The sequence below is a fragment of the Talaromyces stipitatus genome, genomic scaffold, assembly GCF_000003125.1.
Source record: "Talaromyces stipitatus ATCC 10500 scf_1105507295523 genomic scaffold, whole genome shotgun sequence".
Classification (NCBI taxonomy): Eukaryota; Fungi; Ascomycota; class Eurotiomycetes; order Eurotiales; family Trichocomaceae; genus Talaromyces; species Talaromyces stipitatus.
Window position 1 is genome coordinate 1136423 of NW_002990113.1, and position 17349 is coordinate 1153771.

The 17349-nt window shown below is 45.4% G+C and overlaps 7 protein-coding genes across 8 annotated transcripts; 2 read left to right on the forward strand and 5 right to left on the reverse strand.

Moving 5' to 3' along the window:
• Window positions 1-1145: 1145 nt before the first annotated feature.
• TSTA_063350 (uncharacterized protein) lies at window positions 1146-2153 on the reverse strand (the record flags this gene model as incomplete). The annotated part of the gene is made up of 4 exons (XM_002340200.1): window positions 1146-1582; window positions 1660-1751; window positions 1808-1904; window positions 1967-2153. 4 exons carry the CDS (start codon window positions 2151-2153, stop codon window positions 1281-1283), a joined length of 678 nt encoding a protein of 225 aa, XP_002340241.1. The 3' UTR covers window positions 1146-1280.
• A 45-nt stretch (window positions 2154-2198) lies between these two features.
• On the reverse strand, window positions 2199-2894 carry TSTA_063360 (uncharacterized protein; the record flags this gene model as incomplete). The annotated part of the gene is made up of 3 exons (XM_002340201.1): window positions 2199-2225; window positions 2322-2402; window positions 2592-2894. 3 exons carry the CDS (start codon window positions 2892-2894, stop codon window positions 2199-2201), a joined length of 411 nt encoding a protein of 136 aa, XP_002340242.1.
• Window positions 2895-3237: 343 nt separating this feature from the next.
• On the reverse strand, window positions 3238-4604 carry TSTA_063370 (uncharacterized protein; the record flags this gene model as incomplete). Its single annotated transcript, XM_002340202.1, has 5 exons — window positions 3238-3422; window positions 3480-3507; window positions 3606-3719; window positions 3788-3840; window positions 3893-4604. 5 exons carry the CDS (start codon window positions 4602-4604, stop codon window positions 3238-3240), a joined length of 1092 nt encoding a protein of 363 aa, XP_002340243.1.
• Window positions 4605-5422: 818 nt separating this feature from the next.
• TSTA_063380 (uncharacterized protein) lies at window positions 5423-6709 on the reverse strand (the record flags this gene model as incomplete). Its single annotated transcript, XM_002340203.1, is given in 5 exon segments — window positions 5423-5729; window positions 5789-6117; window positions 6133-6269; window positions 6296-6558; window positions 6588-6709. 5 exon segments carry the CDS (start codon window positions 6707-6709, stop codon window positions 5423-5425), a joined length of 1158 nt encoding a protein of 385 aa, XP_002340244.1.
• Window positions 6710-10409: 3700 nt separating this feature from the next.
• On the reverse strand, window positions 10410-12405 carry TSTA_063390 (ribosome biogenesis protein (Rrb1), putative). The gene is made up of 3 exons (XM_002340204.1): window positions 12106-12405; window positions 10769-12026; window positions 10410-10704 (listed from the first exon to the last, which is right to left on the reverse strand). Exons 1-3 carry the CDS (start codon window positions 12302-12304, stop codon window positions 10680-10682), a joined length of 1482 nt encoding a protein of 493 aa, XP_002340245.1. The 5' UTR covers window positions 12305-12405; the 3' UTR covers window positions 10410-10679.
• A 150-nt stretch (window positions 12406-12555) lies between these two features.
• On the forward strand, window positions 12556-14594 carry TSTA_063400 (GTP binding protein (SPG1), putative). 2 transcript variants are annotated; one of them, XM_002340206.1, is made up of 5 exons: window positions 12556-12693; window positions 12745-13447; window positions 13511-13803; window positions 13862-13936; window positions 13990-14594. In XM_002340206.1, the coding sequence occupies exons 2-5, from the start codon at window positions 12904-12906 to the stop codon at window positions 14086-14088; spliced, it is 1011 nt and encodes a 336-aa protein (XP_002340247.1). In that variant the 5' UTR covers window positions 12556-12693; window positions 12745-12903; the 3' UTR covers window positions 14089-14594. The 2 variants fall into 2 exon arrangements, with proteins under 2 accessions (XP_002340247.1, XP_002340246.1); XM_002340205.1 differs by having other exon boundaries at window positions 12559-12680.
• A 561-nt stretch (window positions 14595-15155) lies between these two features.
• On the forward strand, window positions 15156-17254 carry TSTA_063410 (uncharacterized protein; the record flags this gene model as incomplete). The annotated part of the gene is made up of 2 exons (XM_002340207.1): window positions 15156-17184; window positions 17211-17254. The coding sequence occupies 2 exons, from the start codon at window positions 15156-15158 to the stop codon at window positions 17252-17254; spliced, it is 2073 nt and encodes a 690-aa protein (XP_002340248.1).
• Between the last annotated feature and the right edge of the window lie 95 nt (window positions 17255-17349).

Consider the following 17349-nt stretch of genomic DNA (forward strand, 5'->3'; position numbering starts at 1 on the left):
TTATGTACAGACACGAGGCCGGTCCGTCAGTCGGGTGAAAATCTCCCGGATCACCGCACGGACCCGGCACAAGGCCCAAGCTTTCCTTTATCCATTCATGTACTACTGCATAGTATGTATGTATGTAACGGTGCCTTGTTGAACTGCATGCATCAAATGTGCAGGGTCCATATCCTGAGCCAATCAATATACTTGAATTGTCGTCATATCATGTGTGTCAAGTCCGGGTAGTTAATCCTTAATAGTGATGTCCCTATTAAAGGGCGACAATGTACGCTGCTGAATTGGCGAGTGAAACGGCCAGTGAAACGGGGAAATAGAGCGACAAACGAGTAATTTTGTAACGGTAAAATTACATGGTATTAGGGCAGCCACATCTGGGGATACGAATTGGAGTCATTGGCTGAAGCTTACTTAGCGCTTCCTGCTTGCATGTTGAGCTGGCTGTGGCGCTCTGTCTTTATTTCTGATTGGATTGTTTGTGCAGGAGCCACAGGTCCATCAAGTCAATCAATGGATCAAGTCTTTTATAATTGGCTCGAGTGGAGCCATTTGTCTGAAGGTCACAAGAACACCCCGTGGACCTGACCAGGAATAGACTGGACCCATACGGTTTCATACATAGCTGTATGATACGTCCTGTAATTACATAGTACATGGCCTCGAGAGCTATGACTTAATGCATTCTGCAGTATGCACGCACCCGCCATAGCTTTTGAACAAATTCCATTCGATCTTTTACCTTGTATGCTTGCAACTCGCGACAAGACAATGACATAGCTAGATTGTGTCCACGAGATAACTGGACCATCGCTTTGGCCGTTGAATTCGATGTGGCTACGAAGTATGGCGCTGCAGTAGGTAGTATGAATGAATGATATCAATTACGCCCGGAGGGACTAACCCTATAAGTTAGGGCACTAGTTCTGGGAATTAAGGACACCACAGATTTTCACTTAACTTAACAATTCCCCAACAACTAGCAAACCAACAAGACTTGAACAAGTACATCCAAGTCACGTGAGGGGTGTCGCTAGATCACCCTAAATTTATACAGTTGCAAGTCGAGACTTGAATTCTACCGACGCCAACAAACGACAATCTGCAGCACGAAACCATGGACAGTCCGAGTAAAAACTTCGAACGATACTATATCGTCAACATAGACAAAACATGCACTCAATGAGGCACCTTTTCATTTTGGTTCTTCTGGTGGCTTTGAAATAGAGATAACAATGAACCAACTGCAAGATCTTTGCACACTTCACGGTATCTAGGTGTCAAAACTTCAACATACTGAATCGGATCTCCTGATACTTCCCCAGAAGCTGCTGCACCTCATCCGCCAGTTGCTTTTTGAGCCGTTCCTCTGCTTTTTGTTTCTCCTCGGCATCGGACATAATCATGTCGAAATTTTCTCGTACACTATCAACAGTTTCATACAGAAAGTCTTTCACTTTATGAAAGGTCTCAAATTGTTCTTCCATGTCAGAAATTAAGTGGCGTAAAATGCCGTCGAAAAGTGTACCGTCTTTGATCTTGCCTTGAATTATAGTACGTTGTTGAGTAGCTTTTTCAGGCCCTGTTTGAACATATTGTACCTTTTAGCCATCCTTCTAAGTAGCCAAGGGAAATATCACGAGCAATGCGACAACTAACCACTAATCTCAGAAGCAGCATCGTATGTTGGAATCATTTCTTGAACGACGTAAGACTGCGAATCTGACTCTGATGCTCGGCCGTGGATGGATCTATGTAATTCAACGCATTAGAAAAGAATGGGAGCTCCCCTTAGAATGCACCTTACCTGACGCCATTTTCGAATTCTCGCTGAATACGGCTGTACATATGTTCAAAATCTTGCGTGTGTACACGAGTCCCTTCCACTGATTTAGGGTCAAGGCCTGACATGACAGTCAATGAGATTTCCACAGTTCAGAATTCGCCAGGATTTGCAATAACTTACCTCCGAGATGCAATTCCAACTTGTCTAAATTGTTTTTGAGTCGCTGCATAAGTTTTTCGAAAATAGTTGGTATCTCCTCTTCGAACAGTTTCCATTGGTACTTCAAATCTGTTCTCATCTTCCAGATCAAATCCCTGTTCCAGTTGACAGCGTGAGGGCCCCGTCCAGGGGGATTGCCATTATACATGCAACATATACTATATGTGCCTGATGGTGTAACAAGAGTGATACGTTAGATCTGGGATCTTTCGCTCTTCTCCTGTATGCAAGTGATTGAGACTTACTCTGAACCATTGTAGCCAGAAAAAATATTAGCAAAAGATGTAATTCCGAGTCGGACATGCTTTCAACCTACCTTAACCCAATCTTGAGCCTTAATGATTGCAGCGTTTATCCAATCAGCTCTGAGTTTCTTGTTATCTGTTCTCGTCAGAAACTACGAAATAAATAGGACATGCGATAACTTCTTCAGAGCTTACAGAGAACTTTTCCAATTAAGACATCGAATGAGTCACGCATCTCTTAGTCTATTGAAAAAATATCACTCGTAGCCTAGGGGTTATTTAGTTTCCAGATACCTGAAGAGACAACTCTAAGCAGCATCACAACATGGAAAGGGTCATACCTTAGCCTTCACGTCCTGGAAAAATTGAGAAACAGACGGAGTGTGGTCACTCTTAGGGGTAGGAGCAGACTTTGTCCAGAAAGTTATCGAATTGAGTAGACTCGGTAGTTTTGATTGCAAAAAGTCCTTGGCTTCAAGAAGCCTGGGCTCAGCTGCCATCGAAAGACAGAATCGTCTCAGTTCGGGAATTCCGCTGGTACAAACCATACCAGCATTGCCTTGGTCTGAGAACTTTTTGTATGTCTTGTTTGAGATACAAAATACGTTCAACTCTTTCCCCGTTGTCTTCGATGTATACTTCATTTTAAGAGTTTCAGTAACATGGTCGTTTCGAGCATGGATGAGAAGCTGTTTCCGCCTGTAATTGCTAATTAGTGACATCAGTGCCCATTACTCAGGATATAGCAGTCCCTCTTATCTATCTTTTGCTCCAACTTCCTTTTTTCGAGATAGTTCTCTGCTTTCTTTGCAGACTCTATCTCTTGATCTAAGCGTTTCATCACGGTCTCTTTAATTCTCTTTCCAGGGCCGCAGAATTCCTTACGCGCCGACTCCTCATCGATCTCCTATTAAGATTCAGTCCAGAAACCAGGTGCAGGCAGAATTAAAAAAAAATACCTCTGTAATTGTGCAAACAATAGCCAAATTAAATCTTCTCGTCGTGGAGTTGTCCTCCAAAGATTGCTGCAGTGGGGAAATTGCGTTTATGGTATCTTTCAGAAATCTGTCGGTTCGTGCCCGGGATATCCTTGGAGAGGACAAACACGTGGTCGCTCTTCATGATATACTCTTGTCTTGCTTGCAATCGTGCTAAGCTAGTATCTTGGGGTCCTGCAAAGATTTTCAGATTCTGCCACCCCAGGGTCGTTTAAATTGTACACTGCATACCTGGGAGATCCACCAGAACGATACCGTTCTTTACGACAGCTGCATCAAGATAAACACTATCCAGAAGTGAAAATTGAAGTGTTTAACCGCTGTTATTGTACTTATGGATGGGGACTTATCACCTACCGAATAACGATCTTGAGTAAGATACTCAGCCTCAATCAGGATCGGAGTCGTTTGGCCCTTCTTTTGCTGCCGGTATTCTGTAATCACAGTCGTGCAAGCTGATCCCAAGTCGGACTAAAAAATGACGCCGTGAATTAATCCAGCGTTTGTAGGAGTACGACTTAAAAGACGAATATACTTACAATTTTTGCAACGCCCGGACAATGGAGCAGCGAATTTATCAAGCTGCTTTTCCCTAAGCCGAAGTTAGCATAAATCATTTGCTCTTTGTTTTAGCACATATTTACCTTCTCCCGAGTCTCCTAAGATAGCTATCATTCGCGTATCAGAACAGTGGAACGTTGCCAACGAATGCGCATCTATAAGTAGCTTCGGGACGTGACTTCCTGGATACGGGGTACCACCAAACATTATAATTGCAGTGACCGCAGATTTTGCGATATCAATACCCTGCTGTAATATCTTTTGAAATACCGGCGTATAAAACTGCTCCAGAGGGGCTTCCTCATTGTCCACATTATAGGCTGCGGTATGTGAGACTTCAAACGGACTATTCTTCACTGAAGCCGTAGACAAAATTCGATAATCATGACTGGATCTTGTTAATGATGGAGTAATGACCTTACGCGGGCCGCCTGGGAGTTTTACTATGATCCTTCTTCCATATGAGGTCAACGGAAGACGAGCATTAGTCGATGGCAACGAAAGACGTTTACTTTCCTCATTGAATTGCATTCTCTTCCCAATCCTCCCTCTCACACTAACTGGAAGTTTAATATTTCGATTTGATAAGTGTTGTGTTGGCAGTGGCCCCCCATTTTGCATACCGAAGCCAAATACCATCGGGTTTGATGGAGCGTTTGTCGCGGTGGGAGTAATTCTTGTCGCAAATGACGAGTATGCTGCTGAACCTGGCGTCTGATCATTTTGACTTCGCGATTCAAGTGCAATAGACTCCTTAGGAACGACTATATTGCCATTCTCTTGGGTTGAAGCCATTGTGTTGTCACCCGATTGCCGGTGCTTGTGGGTTTTAGGATCTCCCTGGGGTGGTGAGTAAACCTAAGGTTTTTAAGGAGCTTTCACTTCTCATTTCTACCTGCTGCGCCGCATTTAATGATGTGGGCCCCCTGTAGATTTACAGGAACCGGCGCTCAGGCTAACACATATCCCAGCCATTGAGGATTGTCTGATATGTTTTTTCTTGAAACTAGGAGTACACGAGAAAAAGCAAAAAGACCTTCTCCTCCAAAAAATGCCTGATCGAGAAAGGGGGGCTAGAACCAGGTACTTTCGAAATAGCGAACGCGATCTCAGCGTGCATAGGAAATTAAATATGGCCCAGGGGCAATTAATTCTACACTCTCAGCTCAGGTCTCCCAGATGTATCTCATTCATTGATTGCTTTTGGACAGTTATCAGCCAAAAATGTCTTGACTTGATTTACCTAGTAATACGTATGCATATCTGGACCAATCAAGCTTTAGTCTCCATTCGTCCAGCATGTGGCTAAAGACAAGCACTAGGTATTCGTCTATACGACTAACTGATTTAACATAGCGTACATATAATTAGAGTCTATCTAGCCTTCATGACACTGTGATTCACGATTTGAGAATTGGATCTGACATCTGGCAAAATAGGAAATATCTTTCCTAATTAGGCAATTTTATGTAATTAAGGTTCGAGTTAGGGCTTCTCAACCACCGGGGGCATTGCAAAACCGATGAAACTCAATTCTATGCCCTACCATTCTGCCTATATGTGTGCAATTTTTCATATACTTGGTGAAAATAGATTACAGAAAATATCCTTAATCAAAAACTAGCTAACAGCTGTGAGCAGTTTCCACATAATCCGATTGGCCATTCATCTAAAACAGCTCTCATGCATGCAGCGCCAGTGGCATCAGCGCAGTGCTGCCATACTTCGTTTTTGTGGCTATCAGCATAATCGCACACGCCCTTGATAACTATACAAGGGAGAATATCCCATACTCTTGCTCCCTCCATCTCGAATGCCATGACTTTGTCCCGAGTAGCAATCTCATCTCGGTCCAGCCCTGACTTCATTACCCTATCTCCAGATCCGAATAAAGCAATATAGATCATTTGACTCGAAGGGCTTTTTCATTCCAGAGGCGCATCTTAGCCGATCTCGAGACACGAGCTTGTCTTTCTGACATCCTAGTTGCTCCCAGGTAAATTAGAGACGTCTTCATACACTGAATCAGTGGAGCTCTGAAGTTGATCACACGTGGCGCAAACGCCCGGAGTATAGTGCTTATGAGTGTAGTCGGAATAAAAAGCTCGTCTTGATCAATTTCTGGGTACTGAGCACTATCACAACCGAGATTATTGTGAATGTTTTGGAGGTTATTGGCCATCTTCTTTGCAAGTCGCTCTTGTATTAACTTTGTCTTGATTTTTTGAAGTAGACTGCGAATAGCCACATTTGGTCGGCCAAGGGTTCCGGCATGGATTTCTTCGGATGAAAAGCCGCTGGTACTCTTCTGCCAAAGTCATACTGAACGATCCCTTCGTTTATGACAACATCTCCAATGATAATTTCGTGTCTTCCTCCGTAGTAGGGAACACCACCACATATTCCGACCACCAAAACCAGCTTTATGTTTGGAAAAGTTGACAGCAGGCTTGTAGCAGACTGTGATGAGATGTTTTTGCACATACCTGACCTGGCAGGTACCAAAACAACCATATGTTTATGCATACGACCAATAGTATAAGCATTGAAATCATTTGGTGCTTTTCGAATGAGATCTATACTCTTATCCCAAAACTCGTCAAAAAGCGAGCTAAAAGCATCAATTTCCAAAGGTAAAGCACGCAATATTGCAGCAGTGAATTGTTCTTGACTCACTTCCGCAGTATCCACCAATGGATAAAGGTTTGCTTCCCAGGAGAAGAGCTCGAATGGATCCGCGATATTCTCACTGCGTCTTGGTATTATTCTGCCCAGTACTTGAACCAAGGACCCACCGACAATCGTATGGACAAGATTTTGATGGACGCATGGCCGATGGCTTTGCTGTCATCTATGTTCGGAATGACGATAACAATTCCGCTGGAAGCAAGAAGAGACATCTTTCATCAAGCGCAAGAGCTAGAATACCAGAATATAGATGTCCTTCACTTTTCCTCCACATCGAATACAGAGCCTAGTTAAGAAACCTATGTCAGGCTTGCAAAACTGGAGCAGCGACTCTGAACCCGAGTACATCCCAGGTCATATGAATTGTGTAATATTTTTATTGCGGTGGTCCTTTGACAAATAGAGGAGTACCTGCTCCATCATTATAGATTCCACGTTGACTCATCGCCAATCGGGCCCTTTTTACAATAACTCCCAAGGCGGAATGTTGACGAACTCGGTTTTTGAACCTTACGCTTATCGCACATCCACAACGGACTCAGCATTGGAGACCATAATGGCTTACGTACGGCATTTATGCAGGAATGTTACTAGAGCTTTATTTAAAGCAAATAAAGACGATGGTGGTGTTCAATTCAAAGTTTTCATGATCGAGTTGGATCGAATCAATACTGAATTTGGGAGAAAAAGTATGCCCATCACTCGCCAACAGATCTTCTCGATTATAGCTAACGGAGCTTTTGGTGTCCTAAAGAGATTGATATACATAACAGATCCAACTTGCGGAGCTGCTTCGCCAAGATTCCAGATTTCACACGGCAAATTTGCAGTGAGTCTTTGCTTTATACATGAAGACCCAAATGCCTGTTTCGAGGCATCGTGGACGTCCTTAAGTGCCTCAATTCGCCGTGACGATCTTGGTCCAAAATTAAGTTCCGACCATTACTAGCTTGTCACAGTCTCTTCAACTTTCCCCAATAACTACAGAACAAAGTATCCATATAGGGCTTACCCCTGACTATTTACCATCTTCCAGTGAACGCCTGTTCTCCGAGCGTAGTGTCACCTTTCACTGTGTTTGAATGGTTCAAACTTCCGTCATCAGACTCTGTTCCACCCTGCAGCGTGGTTTCTGATACAAGGCGATCGGGACGACTTTGTGTGGACTTTGCATCGGTACAGGGCGCTCCCCCGTGTACAAGATGCGAGATGAGGTGCAACAGGCGCGTGAAACTCGCTGACTGATCTCTTATGGCGGGGGAGGGCGAATGGGTACCTGCCTTCTCATGAGTTGTCACATCATCAAGTGAGGCGCGGTGACATAACCCTTAAGTTGACATGGCTCTCCTGTACGCAGACGGCAGGGCCCATTTGACGCGAGTTCGACCTTCCGTTAGCTTCCACTGCAGCCTCTAACAGCTCCATCAGTTGGCGAATCGTAACTGGTTCCGAGCTGTCGTGGCGTGGAGTATGAGGGCGCGTTCTGGTTGCTACGGATTTAGCTTCGAATTTTCGGCGACTGTGTCGGAGGTTTCTCAATCTCGAGCGGCCTTCATATAGGGCTCTCCAGGGATAAGATCCATGAAAATTTTGCATATCCATATCCATATCCATATCCGTTAGATTTTTAAGAGCACGGATATATCCGCGGATACTCTCTCAACACAGCCTCTGCTGCTGGAGCAGCTAAATAATCCCGTGCGGCCGCTGCCATGCGTGGATATTCATTTATATGACTCTCCACCATGTGCAAATCCAATTTCTCTTCTTCTCGTCAAATCCCACAACATCAGAATTGAGATATCGTGCAATGTCGGAGGATTTTTCTGCAGATTTATGCGAATTTGCCTTGATCTTACTCATCATCTCTAATACTATGGTCCTATGCAGATTTTGAAACGCGGCTAATGGTCCTGGTTCTTCTGAAGCTGTAGAAAGTTGAGTCTTATGAGTTATAGGATACTGGATCTCAAGCTTCGGCAGCCTGGCTTTCAATCCGATCTTTAAGACGCATCATCATCACTACCACCATTTGCCAGCTTCCAAAAGTCTGGCTGGCACGTATTCTCTCGATGGGGGCGAATAAATCTGTCCATTATGCCGGTAGATTTTGAAGCTGAAGAAGCAGCCTAGAAGTTTATTCATATAATCATGTCTCGGGGCGGAATAATGATTTTAATATTACACATGACTCTATCCATGAATATTCATGGATATTGCACGCGAATCCGTATCCATGGAGAGCCCTAGCCTTCATAAGATGACGAGACTTTTGTGGGCTCATAAGTGTTGATATCCCAAATGGGCACCGCTGCCCGATTAGGAAATCGGAGGGGCATTGGCACTCACCTTCACCTATCTTAGAGGATAGGCGAATATTACTTATTTTGATGGTAATACTATCTTCATTAGTCTTCACTGTAGAGCACAGTAGAACCAACAATAAGATATGTTGTCATGTGTGTTCTAGCTAAGTGGTGAGGTCGAGAGTTGATATCAACGCTTCGCCTAAAACGGGCTAGTCCCAATATGGCACAGAGGCAGGCGCCTATGTTGGAAATAAAATCACGTGACTAGCAGAATACAGAAGTCGAACTACGGAACGGTTCGCAAATACCTCAAAAATACCAAATTCCCTTTAAGGGCATCCTTTTTGGTGAAATGGTATTACGTTTTAGTTCCGACAGCCTACGTGAGTCAGGTGATATCCTGTAACTATAGGCAACGGTAATCCTGTCATTTTTTGTTACCAGCGCCGCCTGCCACATGTAGTTTAGCGCCTTTGGGAGAAAGGGCATGTTAACGCTTCCTAGCGAGGGCTCCTTTGTCCCAGGACATAGAAACATTAGTTAGTAAGCATTACACAGAGAATTCTTTGCTCACCACTCCCAAGAGGTTATGAGCCGTCTGTGGCCATTCTCAGCCTTCATTTTTTCATCAAATTCTCATCAATATCAAGAAATAGTGAGCTCCAGCCATTCAAGATAGCTGATACGGAGCAAGAGCGACGACAATGGTCAAAATTAGACCTCATCAAAAAGACAGTGTTGGTATCTTATTGCCTAACTAAGCAGCATCTCAGCTGTGGAACGGGATAGCTTTTCCGTGGCACTGTGATAGCGCACATGGGAATAACTACGCCTCACCACCTGCATCCCCTAGTTCTTAGAAGAGAGTCACAATATTAGGAATCCAGTATTACTGGCTCGGTCAGCTTGTTGGATTAGCTGTCCTCATTAGATTTTGCGATCTAATGTAGGTAACCCAACAGACAGACAAAGTCATTTTGGATTCTGGAAATATCCTCGAACTGGGTAATCCACATTATCCACAAGTTCTATTATATATAATCTATATCACAAATCTTAACAACCGGTTACGGCACATGTACCTAGATAACAGACGACCACAATCTTATATGTGCATGTGCTAGCTTGAGAGGACTTTGGAAGAAAACTAAGAAATCTGCCTTGCCAGGATAAAATATCAACCATTTACTGTCATAAATGTTTCAAAGGGCCAGTCAGTAACAGTGGATTGCATTAAGCTGGCTTGTCTGTAACACTCAACGTGATGTAAGAACAAGTGGATTCATGACATATGTTAAACATTCGTACAATGTAGGCCAAGACAGCGACTAAGTACACACCAGCCATCGGCAGCGAAGCACGATCAAGTTGATCTGCGTCAGCTCTAGAATTTCTGTGGCTTAGAAAGATCCTGTCCGGAGTGCTATGTTATGAGGGTACAGCGGAGTGCACCCACAGGAACTAAGTTCGGTTTTCCGTCAAAATTAGGATGACTACAGACATGTAACTAGCGCCAGAAATGTATGACAACATTGTCTCCACCACTAGGTCAGGAAATTATGGAGGTTGATTGTTGTTTTTCTCTTCCAGCAGGTCGATGTTCGGGGGTTCCAAGGTTAGGGCTATTTCCTATGATGCCCTAGGATCTATGGCACCTTGCCCCAACATTGAAGGAATCATAGCACCCAGAACCTCTCGACGTCGATTCTGAGGTCGCCAAATTGGTAGCAGCATATTCATAAACATTCAGATTCATTCCTCATATGTGCATTAATATCTACATGAATTTTGACCACGATGGTATGTGTCTGTTCCGCATTGACGTCCTCTATTGACGTTTCCCCTACTGTTTTAATTCAGAGTGCCCTTTGCACTAGACACTGATAGTCTTGAAAACACTAATATAGGAAACGGTTAGCCAATGATCCAACAGCACAAACCAAAAGAAAGAACAAGGCTTACCCAAAACCACTAGCTCCTGTAGCCATCACAGTTCCAGGCATCTGAGCTTGCCAATGTAGCTCCTTCACAGAGTCCATGTAGTGCACAAAAAGTAACTGAGGCGGAATATCACTCATTCCGGCATCACGACTCTCCTCAACGTCAAGCTCAACAGCCAAATCCCATAGTGTGACTGTACTGTCCGCCGAAGCCACGGCAACAACGCTGTCGTCGGTTGGGTGCCATTCTATACTCGTAATAGGCTCCTTATGGAAGTCAAAGGAGGCTACTGGCGCCGGTCTGGATTGAGATGAGCCCGGCTTCCATTGTCGAAGATCCCAGACACCCCATTGGCCGGCATCGTCACCAGTTGCTAAAAGGTGGAAAGTCTGGTTAGACCAGCTCATGACATTGACATCTGTGTTGGAAATCTTGACGTCCACGGCTGGCTTGCGAGATTTTGACCGCACATCCCAGACTTTTACCGAGCCGTCACTGCTGGCAGATGCAAACACATTCTTCTCATTGGGTGACCACTGTAATTCCTCGACAGAGGAGGTATGTCCAACGAATGGCCTGGAATCTGTTACCCATCCGCCTCCTTCTGTCCGGGTTGTGACATAAATAAGCCCATCGTTATCACCGGTGAGCAATTTACCCAACGGTTGTAAGGGCGACCAGTCCAATGCGTATCCTTCTGATTTGTGCATGCGCAAAGTAGATATAGGTTTCGATGCAGAAGGAGCAAGAATGGTACCTGGAACGTCAAAGCTTGCTAGATGCTGTGTGACATCATGTATAACCACGTGGGAGTTTTCCAACATCGTCGCGGTGATTGTCTGCGGGGGTTTCGTATAATCACCAGAAGTGTTGGGAGTTTGATGTGCTCGGATGCGATTTGTCGTGGAACCTAGTGGTATTGTCTTCGACTCGAGAATGGGGTCTGATGAAGACTCATCATCCGAATCCGATTCGCTTTCTGAGTCGGTTTCATTTTCTCGTTCCATACGGCCTAGCCCGGACAACTTGAGTACAAGGAGCTCGTTATCCTTTGCGCGGGGTGTTTCGGCCTGGGTGCCTGCGACGGCGTAAACGGTTGCTGGAAATGCTTTTCGGTTATCTCCCAGATTATCGTGGACGATGTCGAACGAGAGGCACGGCCAAGGTGTACTGAGGGTGTGTAGCATATCATATGTGGAGGGATCAGGTGCTAACGTTTCGCCCGGTGCTAACTTCGTCCTTCCTGGTATAAATGTTTCCTTGTCGACATCCATTGCATCTGAAATACCCCCAGTTAGACATCCTCTGTTCTGTAGCATTTTGCGCTCATTTGCTTAAACTTGTTGGATTTGACGTACCCCTTTCTTCCGCCTCCCTCTCCTCATCTGGTCGGCCATCCACTCCGGCCTCTAGAATTTCATCTTCACTCTCAAACTCATCTTCGAATTCGTCTTCAAATTCTCCGACTTCGTCAGGTGGGGCTTCGGGGAGAGGTCTCTGTCCAGCTTTCAAAGCGGTGGATTGCTCTTCTTCGAGATCTGCTGTGCGTTTAGACATGGTGGGCGAAGGAATAATATAAACGTCATGAATATCACAAAAAATGAGTCTGGCTCAACCAGTTGTGGGATCGGTGAGTGGGAAAAGTCCCAATGTTATCTACTGGGAAAAGAAATCCTTTAGGGCTGCTCGAAACTTTTTTGCTTTTGGGAAGAGCGAGGTGCACTAACCCTGTTTCGGGACTAGCTCCATATGATCCGCCCGCATCGATTGATTCGATTGATTTGCTGCCCGCCGAAGCGCCTCACATCATCAACAGACGGTACATGTCCATGTCCGCACAGAGTCAACAATCCTTCAAGAGCTCCTTTCTTTGTGCTTCTGCTCCGAAGCTTCGACCGGACTCTTCTGCAACGTTTCGTGTTGTTATTGCTCGGTATATTATCAAGGCTTGTGGATCTGGTGCAGTTTGGAGGTTCACAGTCGCTCATCCTTTGCAGGAACCCTCCTTCAGCTCTGCCTTCATTTCCTCCTATCGTCTCCATCGGTCACCCCTGAGCATACATTGAGAAACACGATTGGAACATCTGATGGAACAATAATAGATTCGAACATAACTGTGGATACACGATTTTATATTTTTTGCTGCTCAGTTTCTTATGTCTGGCGAGACAATTCATCAAAACAACGCCATGGACGCCAATCCGAATCCCGAAGTCGTTCCTTCAACGTCAATCGAGCATGAGCACGAAGTAAATGATACCGTTGCTCAATCATATGTGAATAACCAGGACATTCCGGAAACCACTGATCCAACAGCTGTCGAGAGCGCACCCAATGCTGATTATATCGAGGAGCAATCTCACCAAAACACATACCCCGCAGAATTTATCTCGTCTTCACAAAACTATATCCCTGCTGAAGATGAACAAAACTCATCTCGATTCAGCTCGCCAACTATGTCTCATCAGCAAATCCCCCAGCAATCGGCTTCACGGCCTGGTTCTGGACTATCAAGTGGGGGAGAACGCTATGGATATCCAAATTCACAGCCTGAACAGAACCAAAAGCAGGTCGCCCAACCTTCGAGAAACAGTGTTGTTATCAAGGTCGGGATGGTCGGAGATGCTCAAATAGGTAAAACAAGTTTGATGGTCAAATACGTTGAAGGTAGCTGGGACGAGGACTACATTCAGACACTAGGTGAGTGCAATATTTCGAGTCTGTTTGCCATTTGGAGAACACTTGCTAAGTAGAGTATTACAGGCGTCAACTTCATGGAGAAGACCATCTCAATCCGAAATACAGAAATTACATTCTCAATCTGGGATCTCGGCGGACAACGCGAGTTTGTTAATATGCTTCCTCTGGTCTGCAACGATGCAGTTGCCATTCTCTTCATGTTTGATCTCACACGCAAAAGCACACTCAATTCAATCAAGGAATGGTATCGTCAGGGTCGCGGCTTCAATAAGACTGCCATCCCTTTTCTTATCGGCACGAAATATGATCACTTTGTAAATTTTCCTCGGGAGGACCAAGAGGAGATCTCTCTACAGGTATATTCATTCTCGCACTTCTCTCGCTGTGTTACTCGCTGACAGACGATCCAAATAGGCCAAGCGATATGCCAAAGCCATGAGGGCGAGTTTGATATTCAGCAGCACAAGCCATAGTATCAATGTTCAAAAGGTTTGAGCCGACGAGATCTGCATCTTGAATACCTAGCTTACTGATTTGACTAGATTTTCAAAATCGTCCTTAGCAAAGCCTTTGACCTCAAATGCACCATTCCCGAGATTGAAAATATCGGAGAACCGCTTTTGCTGTACAAATCCGTATAGCCATCCGCCATTAGCAGAGAACGGCCTAATGATGTACGCTGAACAGTGTCATATGTTTTGATGATCGATCCTTATATCGCCATTTCACCAATACAATCTTCGTAATTTCTCATGCCCTTAGAGCCGAACCATTTCCACAAATGACGTGAGGAAGTCTCAGCAAGTCTCGGGTCTCAGCATTCAATATCGAACACACTATTACCTCCATAGAAGAACGCCGTGAAGCTCTTCTTGCTACATCTCCTCACAACGTCGCAATACTTGACGGCGTCAGATTTGGAGGGCTGTTTTCATTCTTTTCTCGAACATTTTCCTTCATCAATTGTCTATTTTCCACCTTTCGGTAGGGGTGAACAGGGGTCATCTCTTACATACAACTCTTTCTTTACATTTTTCATGACTGTACCACTGGCGATATGGGATGTGCGACCTTTGTAACATTGTATACAGACCAAAATTTCCTACTGTCAAATAACTTCAACCACAATTCGAAGACCGCTAGCATGCAGCGAAAGACTCAATTGTATCTTGGTCAAACTTAGACCGAATGAGGCTCAGCGATAACACGATAAAAATAAATGACTCAGCCTCGTTGTCTGGAAAATCTGGACCCAAGGCTGCCCACTTGGGGGCGGCGTTTCCAAGTTCCCGCTTCTCAGAGTCCCTTCATTGTCCCACTTCCAACACTCGATACCCCTGCGAGGATGAGCCTGATTGCGACTCATGCCTGTATCTTCCTACTGGGGAGAAGGAGGCTGTTACTCATGTCACGTCTATTGGCTATGTGTTCTTAATCTCGTTCACATATATCTAGTTGCTAATCCAACCCCGCGACGATCGTTCAGATAGCTTTCCAGCCTCGTCTCGCTGCCCTCACACCAGATGCGACGATTCAGCCACTCTTTTCGTTTCAGATGAGGCTATAACAACGATCATTGCATTTAAATACATCATCCGTCATCTCGATGTTCCATTGAGATTTAGCGATTTGGTAACGGTAAACATTGACTACCTCTTGTCAAGACGGCCGTACCTCGTTTGTCTATCCCTCGTTGACGAACACGACAATGGCCGACGAACCAAGAGCGCAGACCATCCAAGAGCGCATAGCTGCTCTAAATCAATCGCATGTTGGCCGCCTACCGGATACGTCTCCTGTGCGTCCTTTTGCTCCAAGGAATAAAACAGTTAACAACCCACCACATGAGCTGAACGGATCCGTACTTGAAAGCAAAGAGATTGGCAACAAGCCCGCGCCCATCCGTCAGAATGGGGTACTCCCACTTCCTACGGCGGCTTTAACTGAACAAAAGATCGCATCCGCAAAGAATGGTTGTAAAGTACCTCCGCCACTACCGGCTCGCAAGAATTCGGGACAACATCCACCGGCTCTACCACCACGCCGTCCGTCTGCGCAGACAGAACGAAGGATATCATCTGACTCTACGAGGTCAAATGCGTCTTACAGTACGACTTCTACTTCTGGGACCACGAATACGGTGGATAGTAAGAGCCGTGTACTTGTTGCGCCAGCATGGCAGGAAGCTGACCTGCCCCCGCTTCCAGTGCGCGACAAGAGCCGCCCTGGCCTTCCCCAGCGAAAATCGGCAACCCTTTCCGAAGCAGAGAAAGCGAAGAGGGTAGTCAAAGCACCCTTAAAACCGCCACCGCTGCCATCACGGACCTCATCCACTGATTCTAATGGTGGAGATCAAACTACAAGAGTACCATTACCTGTCCGTACCCTCTCTTCCGAGACGAGGAAAATACCACAACTACCAATAAGCGGAGTGAAAATCGAGTCCGTAACGCCATCACAACGCAAAATTCCTCCGGTTCCTACGGCCGATGCTCTCCAGAAACTACAGCAGAAGTCTTTCGCGACTCTCAGTAAACATGTCGAAGAGGATGAACCTGATCAAAGTGTACCACCCGCTATACCTTTGGCCTCGCGTCCGGATCTGGCAGCAATTCAAGCAACAAAACCCAAGTTCGCCGCCAACGGACACGGATCTTCGTCTCCAGCGAGTTTTAGTACTGTCTGTATGATATGCAGAGACTTCTCGGGACCAGACAACCATGCAGCACAGTTTCCCCGGCAGTCTCTTCCTACCAGTGATTTGGCGTGGCTTGCTACACAACTTACTGCACCATTTCCGTCACCGACTGATAAGGCGAGGGCTTTGTTTACCTGGCTTCATTACAATATCAAGTACGATGTTGATGCCTTTTTCAACAACAACGTACAGCCATCAACCCCCTCCAAGACCCTTGCAACTGGGCTTGCAGTTTGTGAGGGATATGCTGGTCTATATGCTACACTCGCAACGCATGCTGGTCTCGAAGCTCTCGTGATAGGCGGTCACGGCAAGGGCTTCGGCCATACACAGCTCGCTCCTGGCTCGAGTATACCCCCATTCTCATCTAGTCATGCGTGGAATGTGGTGAAAATTGACGGTGGCAAGTGGAAGCTCATTGATCCGTGTTGGGGAGCCGGTGCTGTACAAGGCAAAGGACAGCCATATATTCAGCGCTTTGACCCGTCGCATTTTACCAAGTCTAACGACGAGTTTCTTCTTTCGCACTACCCACAAAATAAAGATCAGTTCTATACAGATGATGGTGGACCTGGCCTGAGCTGGGAGGCCTACGTTCTTCAAGACCACAATAAGCCCTTTGGTCTCGAGCAACCTGTCATATTTACGGACGCTTACAATGAAGGAATTGGGGACCGATCCTTCCGTCCAGCTTGCGCGAAGATTTCAATCCATCAACCCGGGCCTATACGGTTCCAATTCGGCTTGAAGTGCGAACACTGGACCCTCGCTCATCATGGCAAGAAATCTGCCCCTTTTCTGTTCCTATTGCATACGCACGGTATAGATGGCCGGAAAGATGAGAAAATACCATTTACCTACATCCGAGGCACCGGACCGAACGGTGGAGGGGACCTGTGGTATGTAGATATTGCCGACCCAAGGATATTAGGTGCACCAGGTCAGAAGCTTGGTATTGCCAATATTACAAGCTTTGCTACTCACAAGGACGCCCGTGGCTTGTCATTGCAAGAATATCAAGCGCAAGCGGGACGTGTTGGTATGGGTTGGTCTTATATAGCTCAGTGGGAGCTGACTATCTGAAACGGTCTAACGATGGCAATCTATGATACCCTTTTAGCACGAGTTTGACACGATGTTTTATTCAAATATGCAGAGCAGAATATAACTATGTTGCATTGTTTCACTGTTTATATACATCTTA

Excerpts from the sequence above, each read along its gene's own strand:
- TSTA_063390 (XM_002340204.1), bottom strand. The coding sequence starts at position 12,304 with ATGTCTAAACGCACAGCAGATCTCGAAGAAGAGCAATCCACCGCTTTG. Across the intron at positions 12,027-12,105 it reads GAGGGAGGCGGAAGAAAGGG|ATGCAATGGATGTCGACAAG; the intron begins GTACGTCAAATC and ends GGGGTATTTCAG. Across the intron at positions 10,705-10,768 it reads ACAGGAGCTAGTGGTTTTGG|TGTTTTCAAGACTATCAGTG; the intron begins GTAAGCCTTGTT and ends TTCCTATATTAG.
- TSTA_063400 (XM_002340206.1), top strand. The coding sequence starts at position 12,904 with ATGTCTGGCGAGACAATTCATCAAAACAACGCCATGGACGCCAATCCG. Across the intron at positions 13,804-13,861 it reads AAGAGGAGATCTCTCTACAG|GCCAAGCGATATGCCAAAGC; the intron begins GTATATTCATTC and ends CGATCCAAATAG. Across the intron at positions 13,937-13,989 it reads ATAGTATCAATGTTCAAAAG|ATTTTCAAAATCGTCCTTAG; the intron begins GTTTGAGCCGAC and ends TGATTTGACTAG.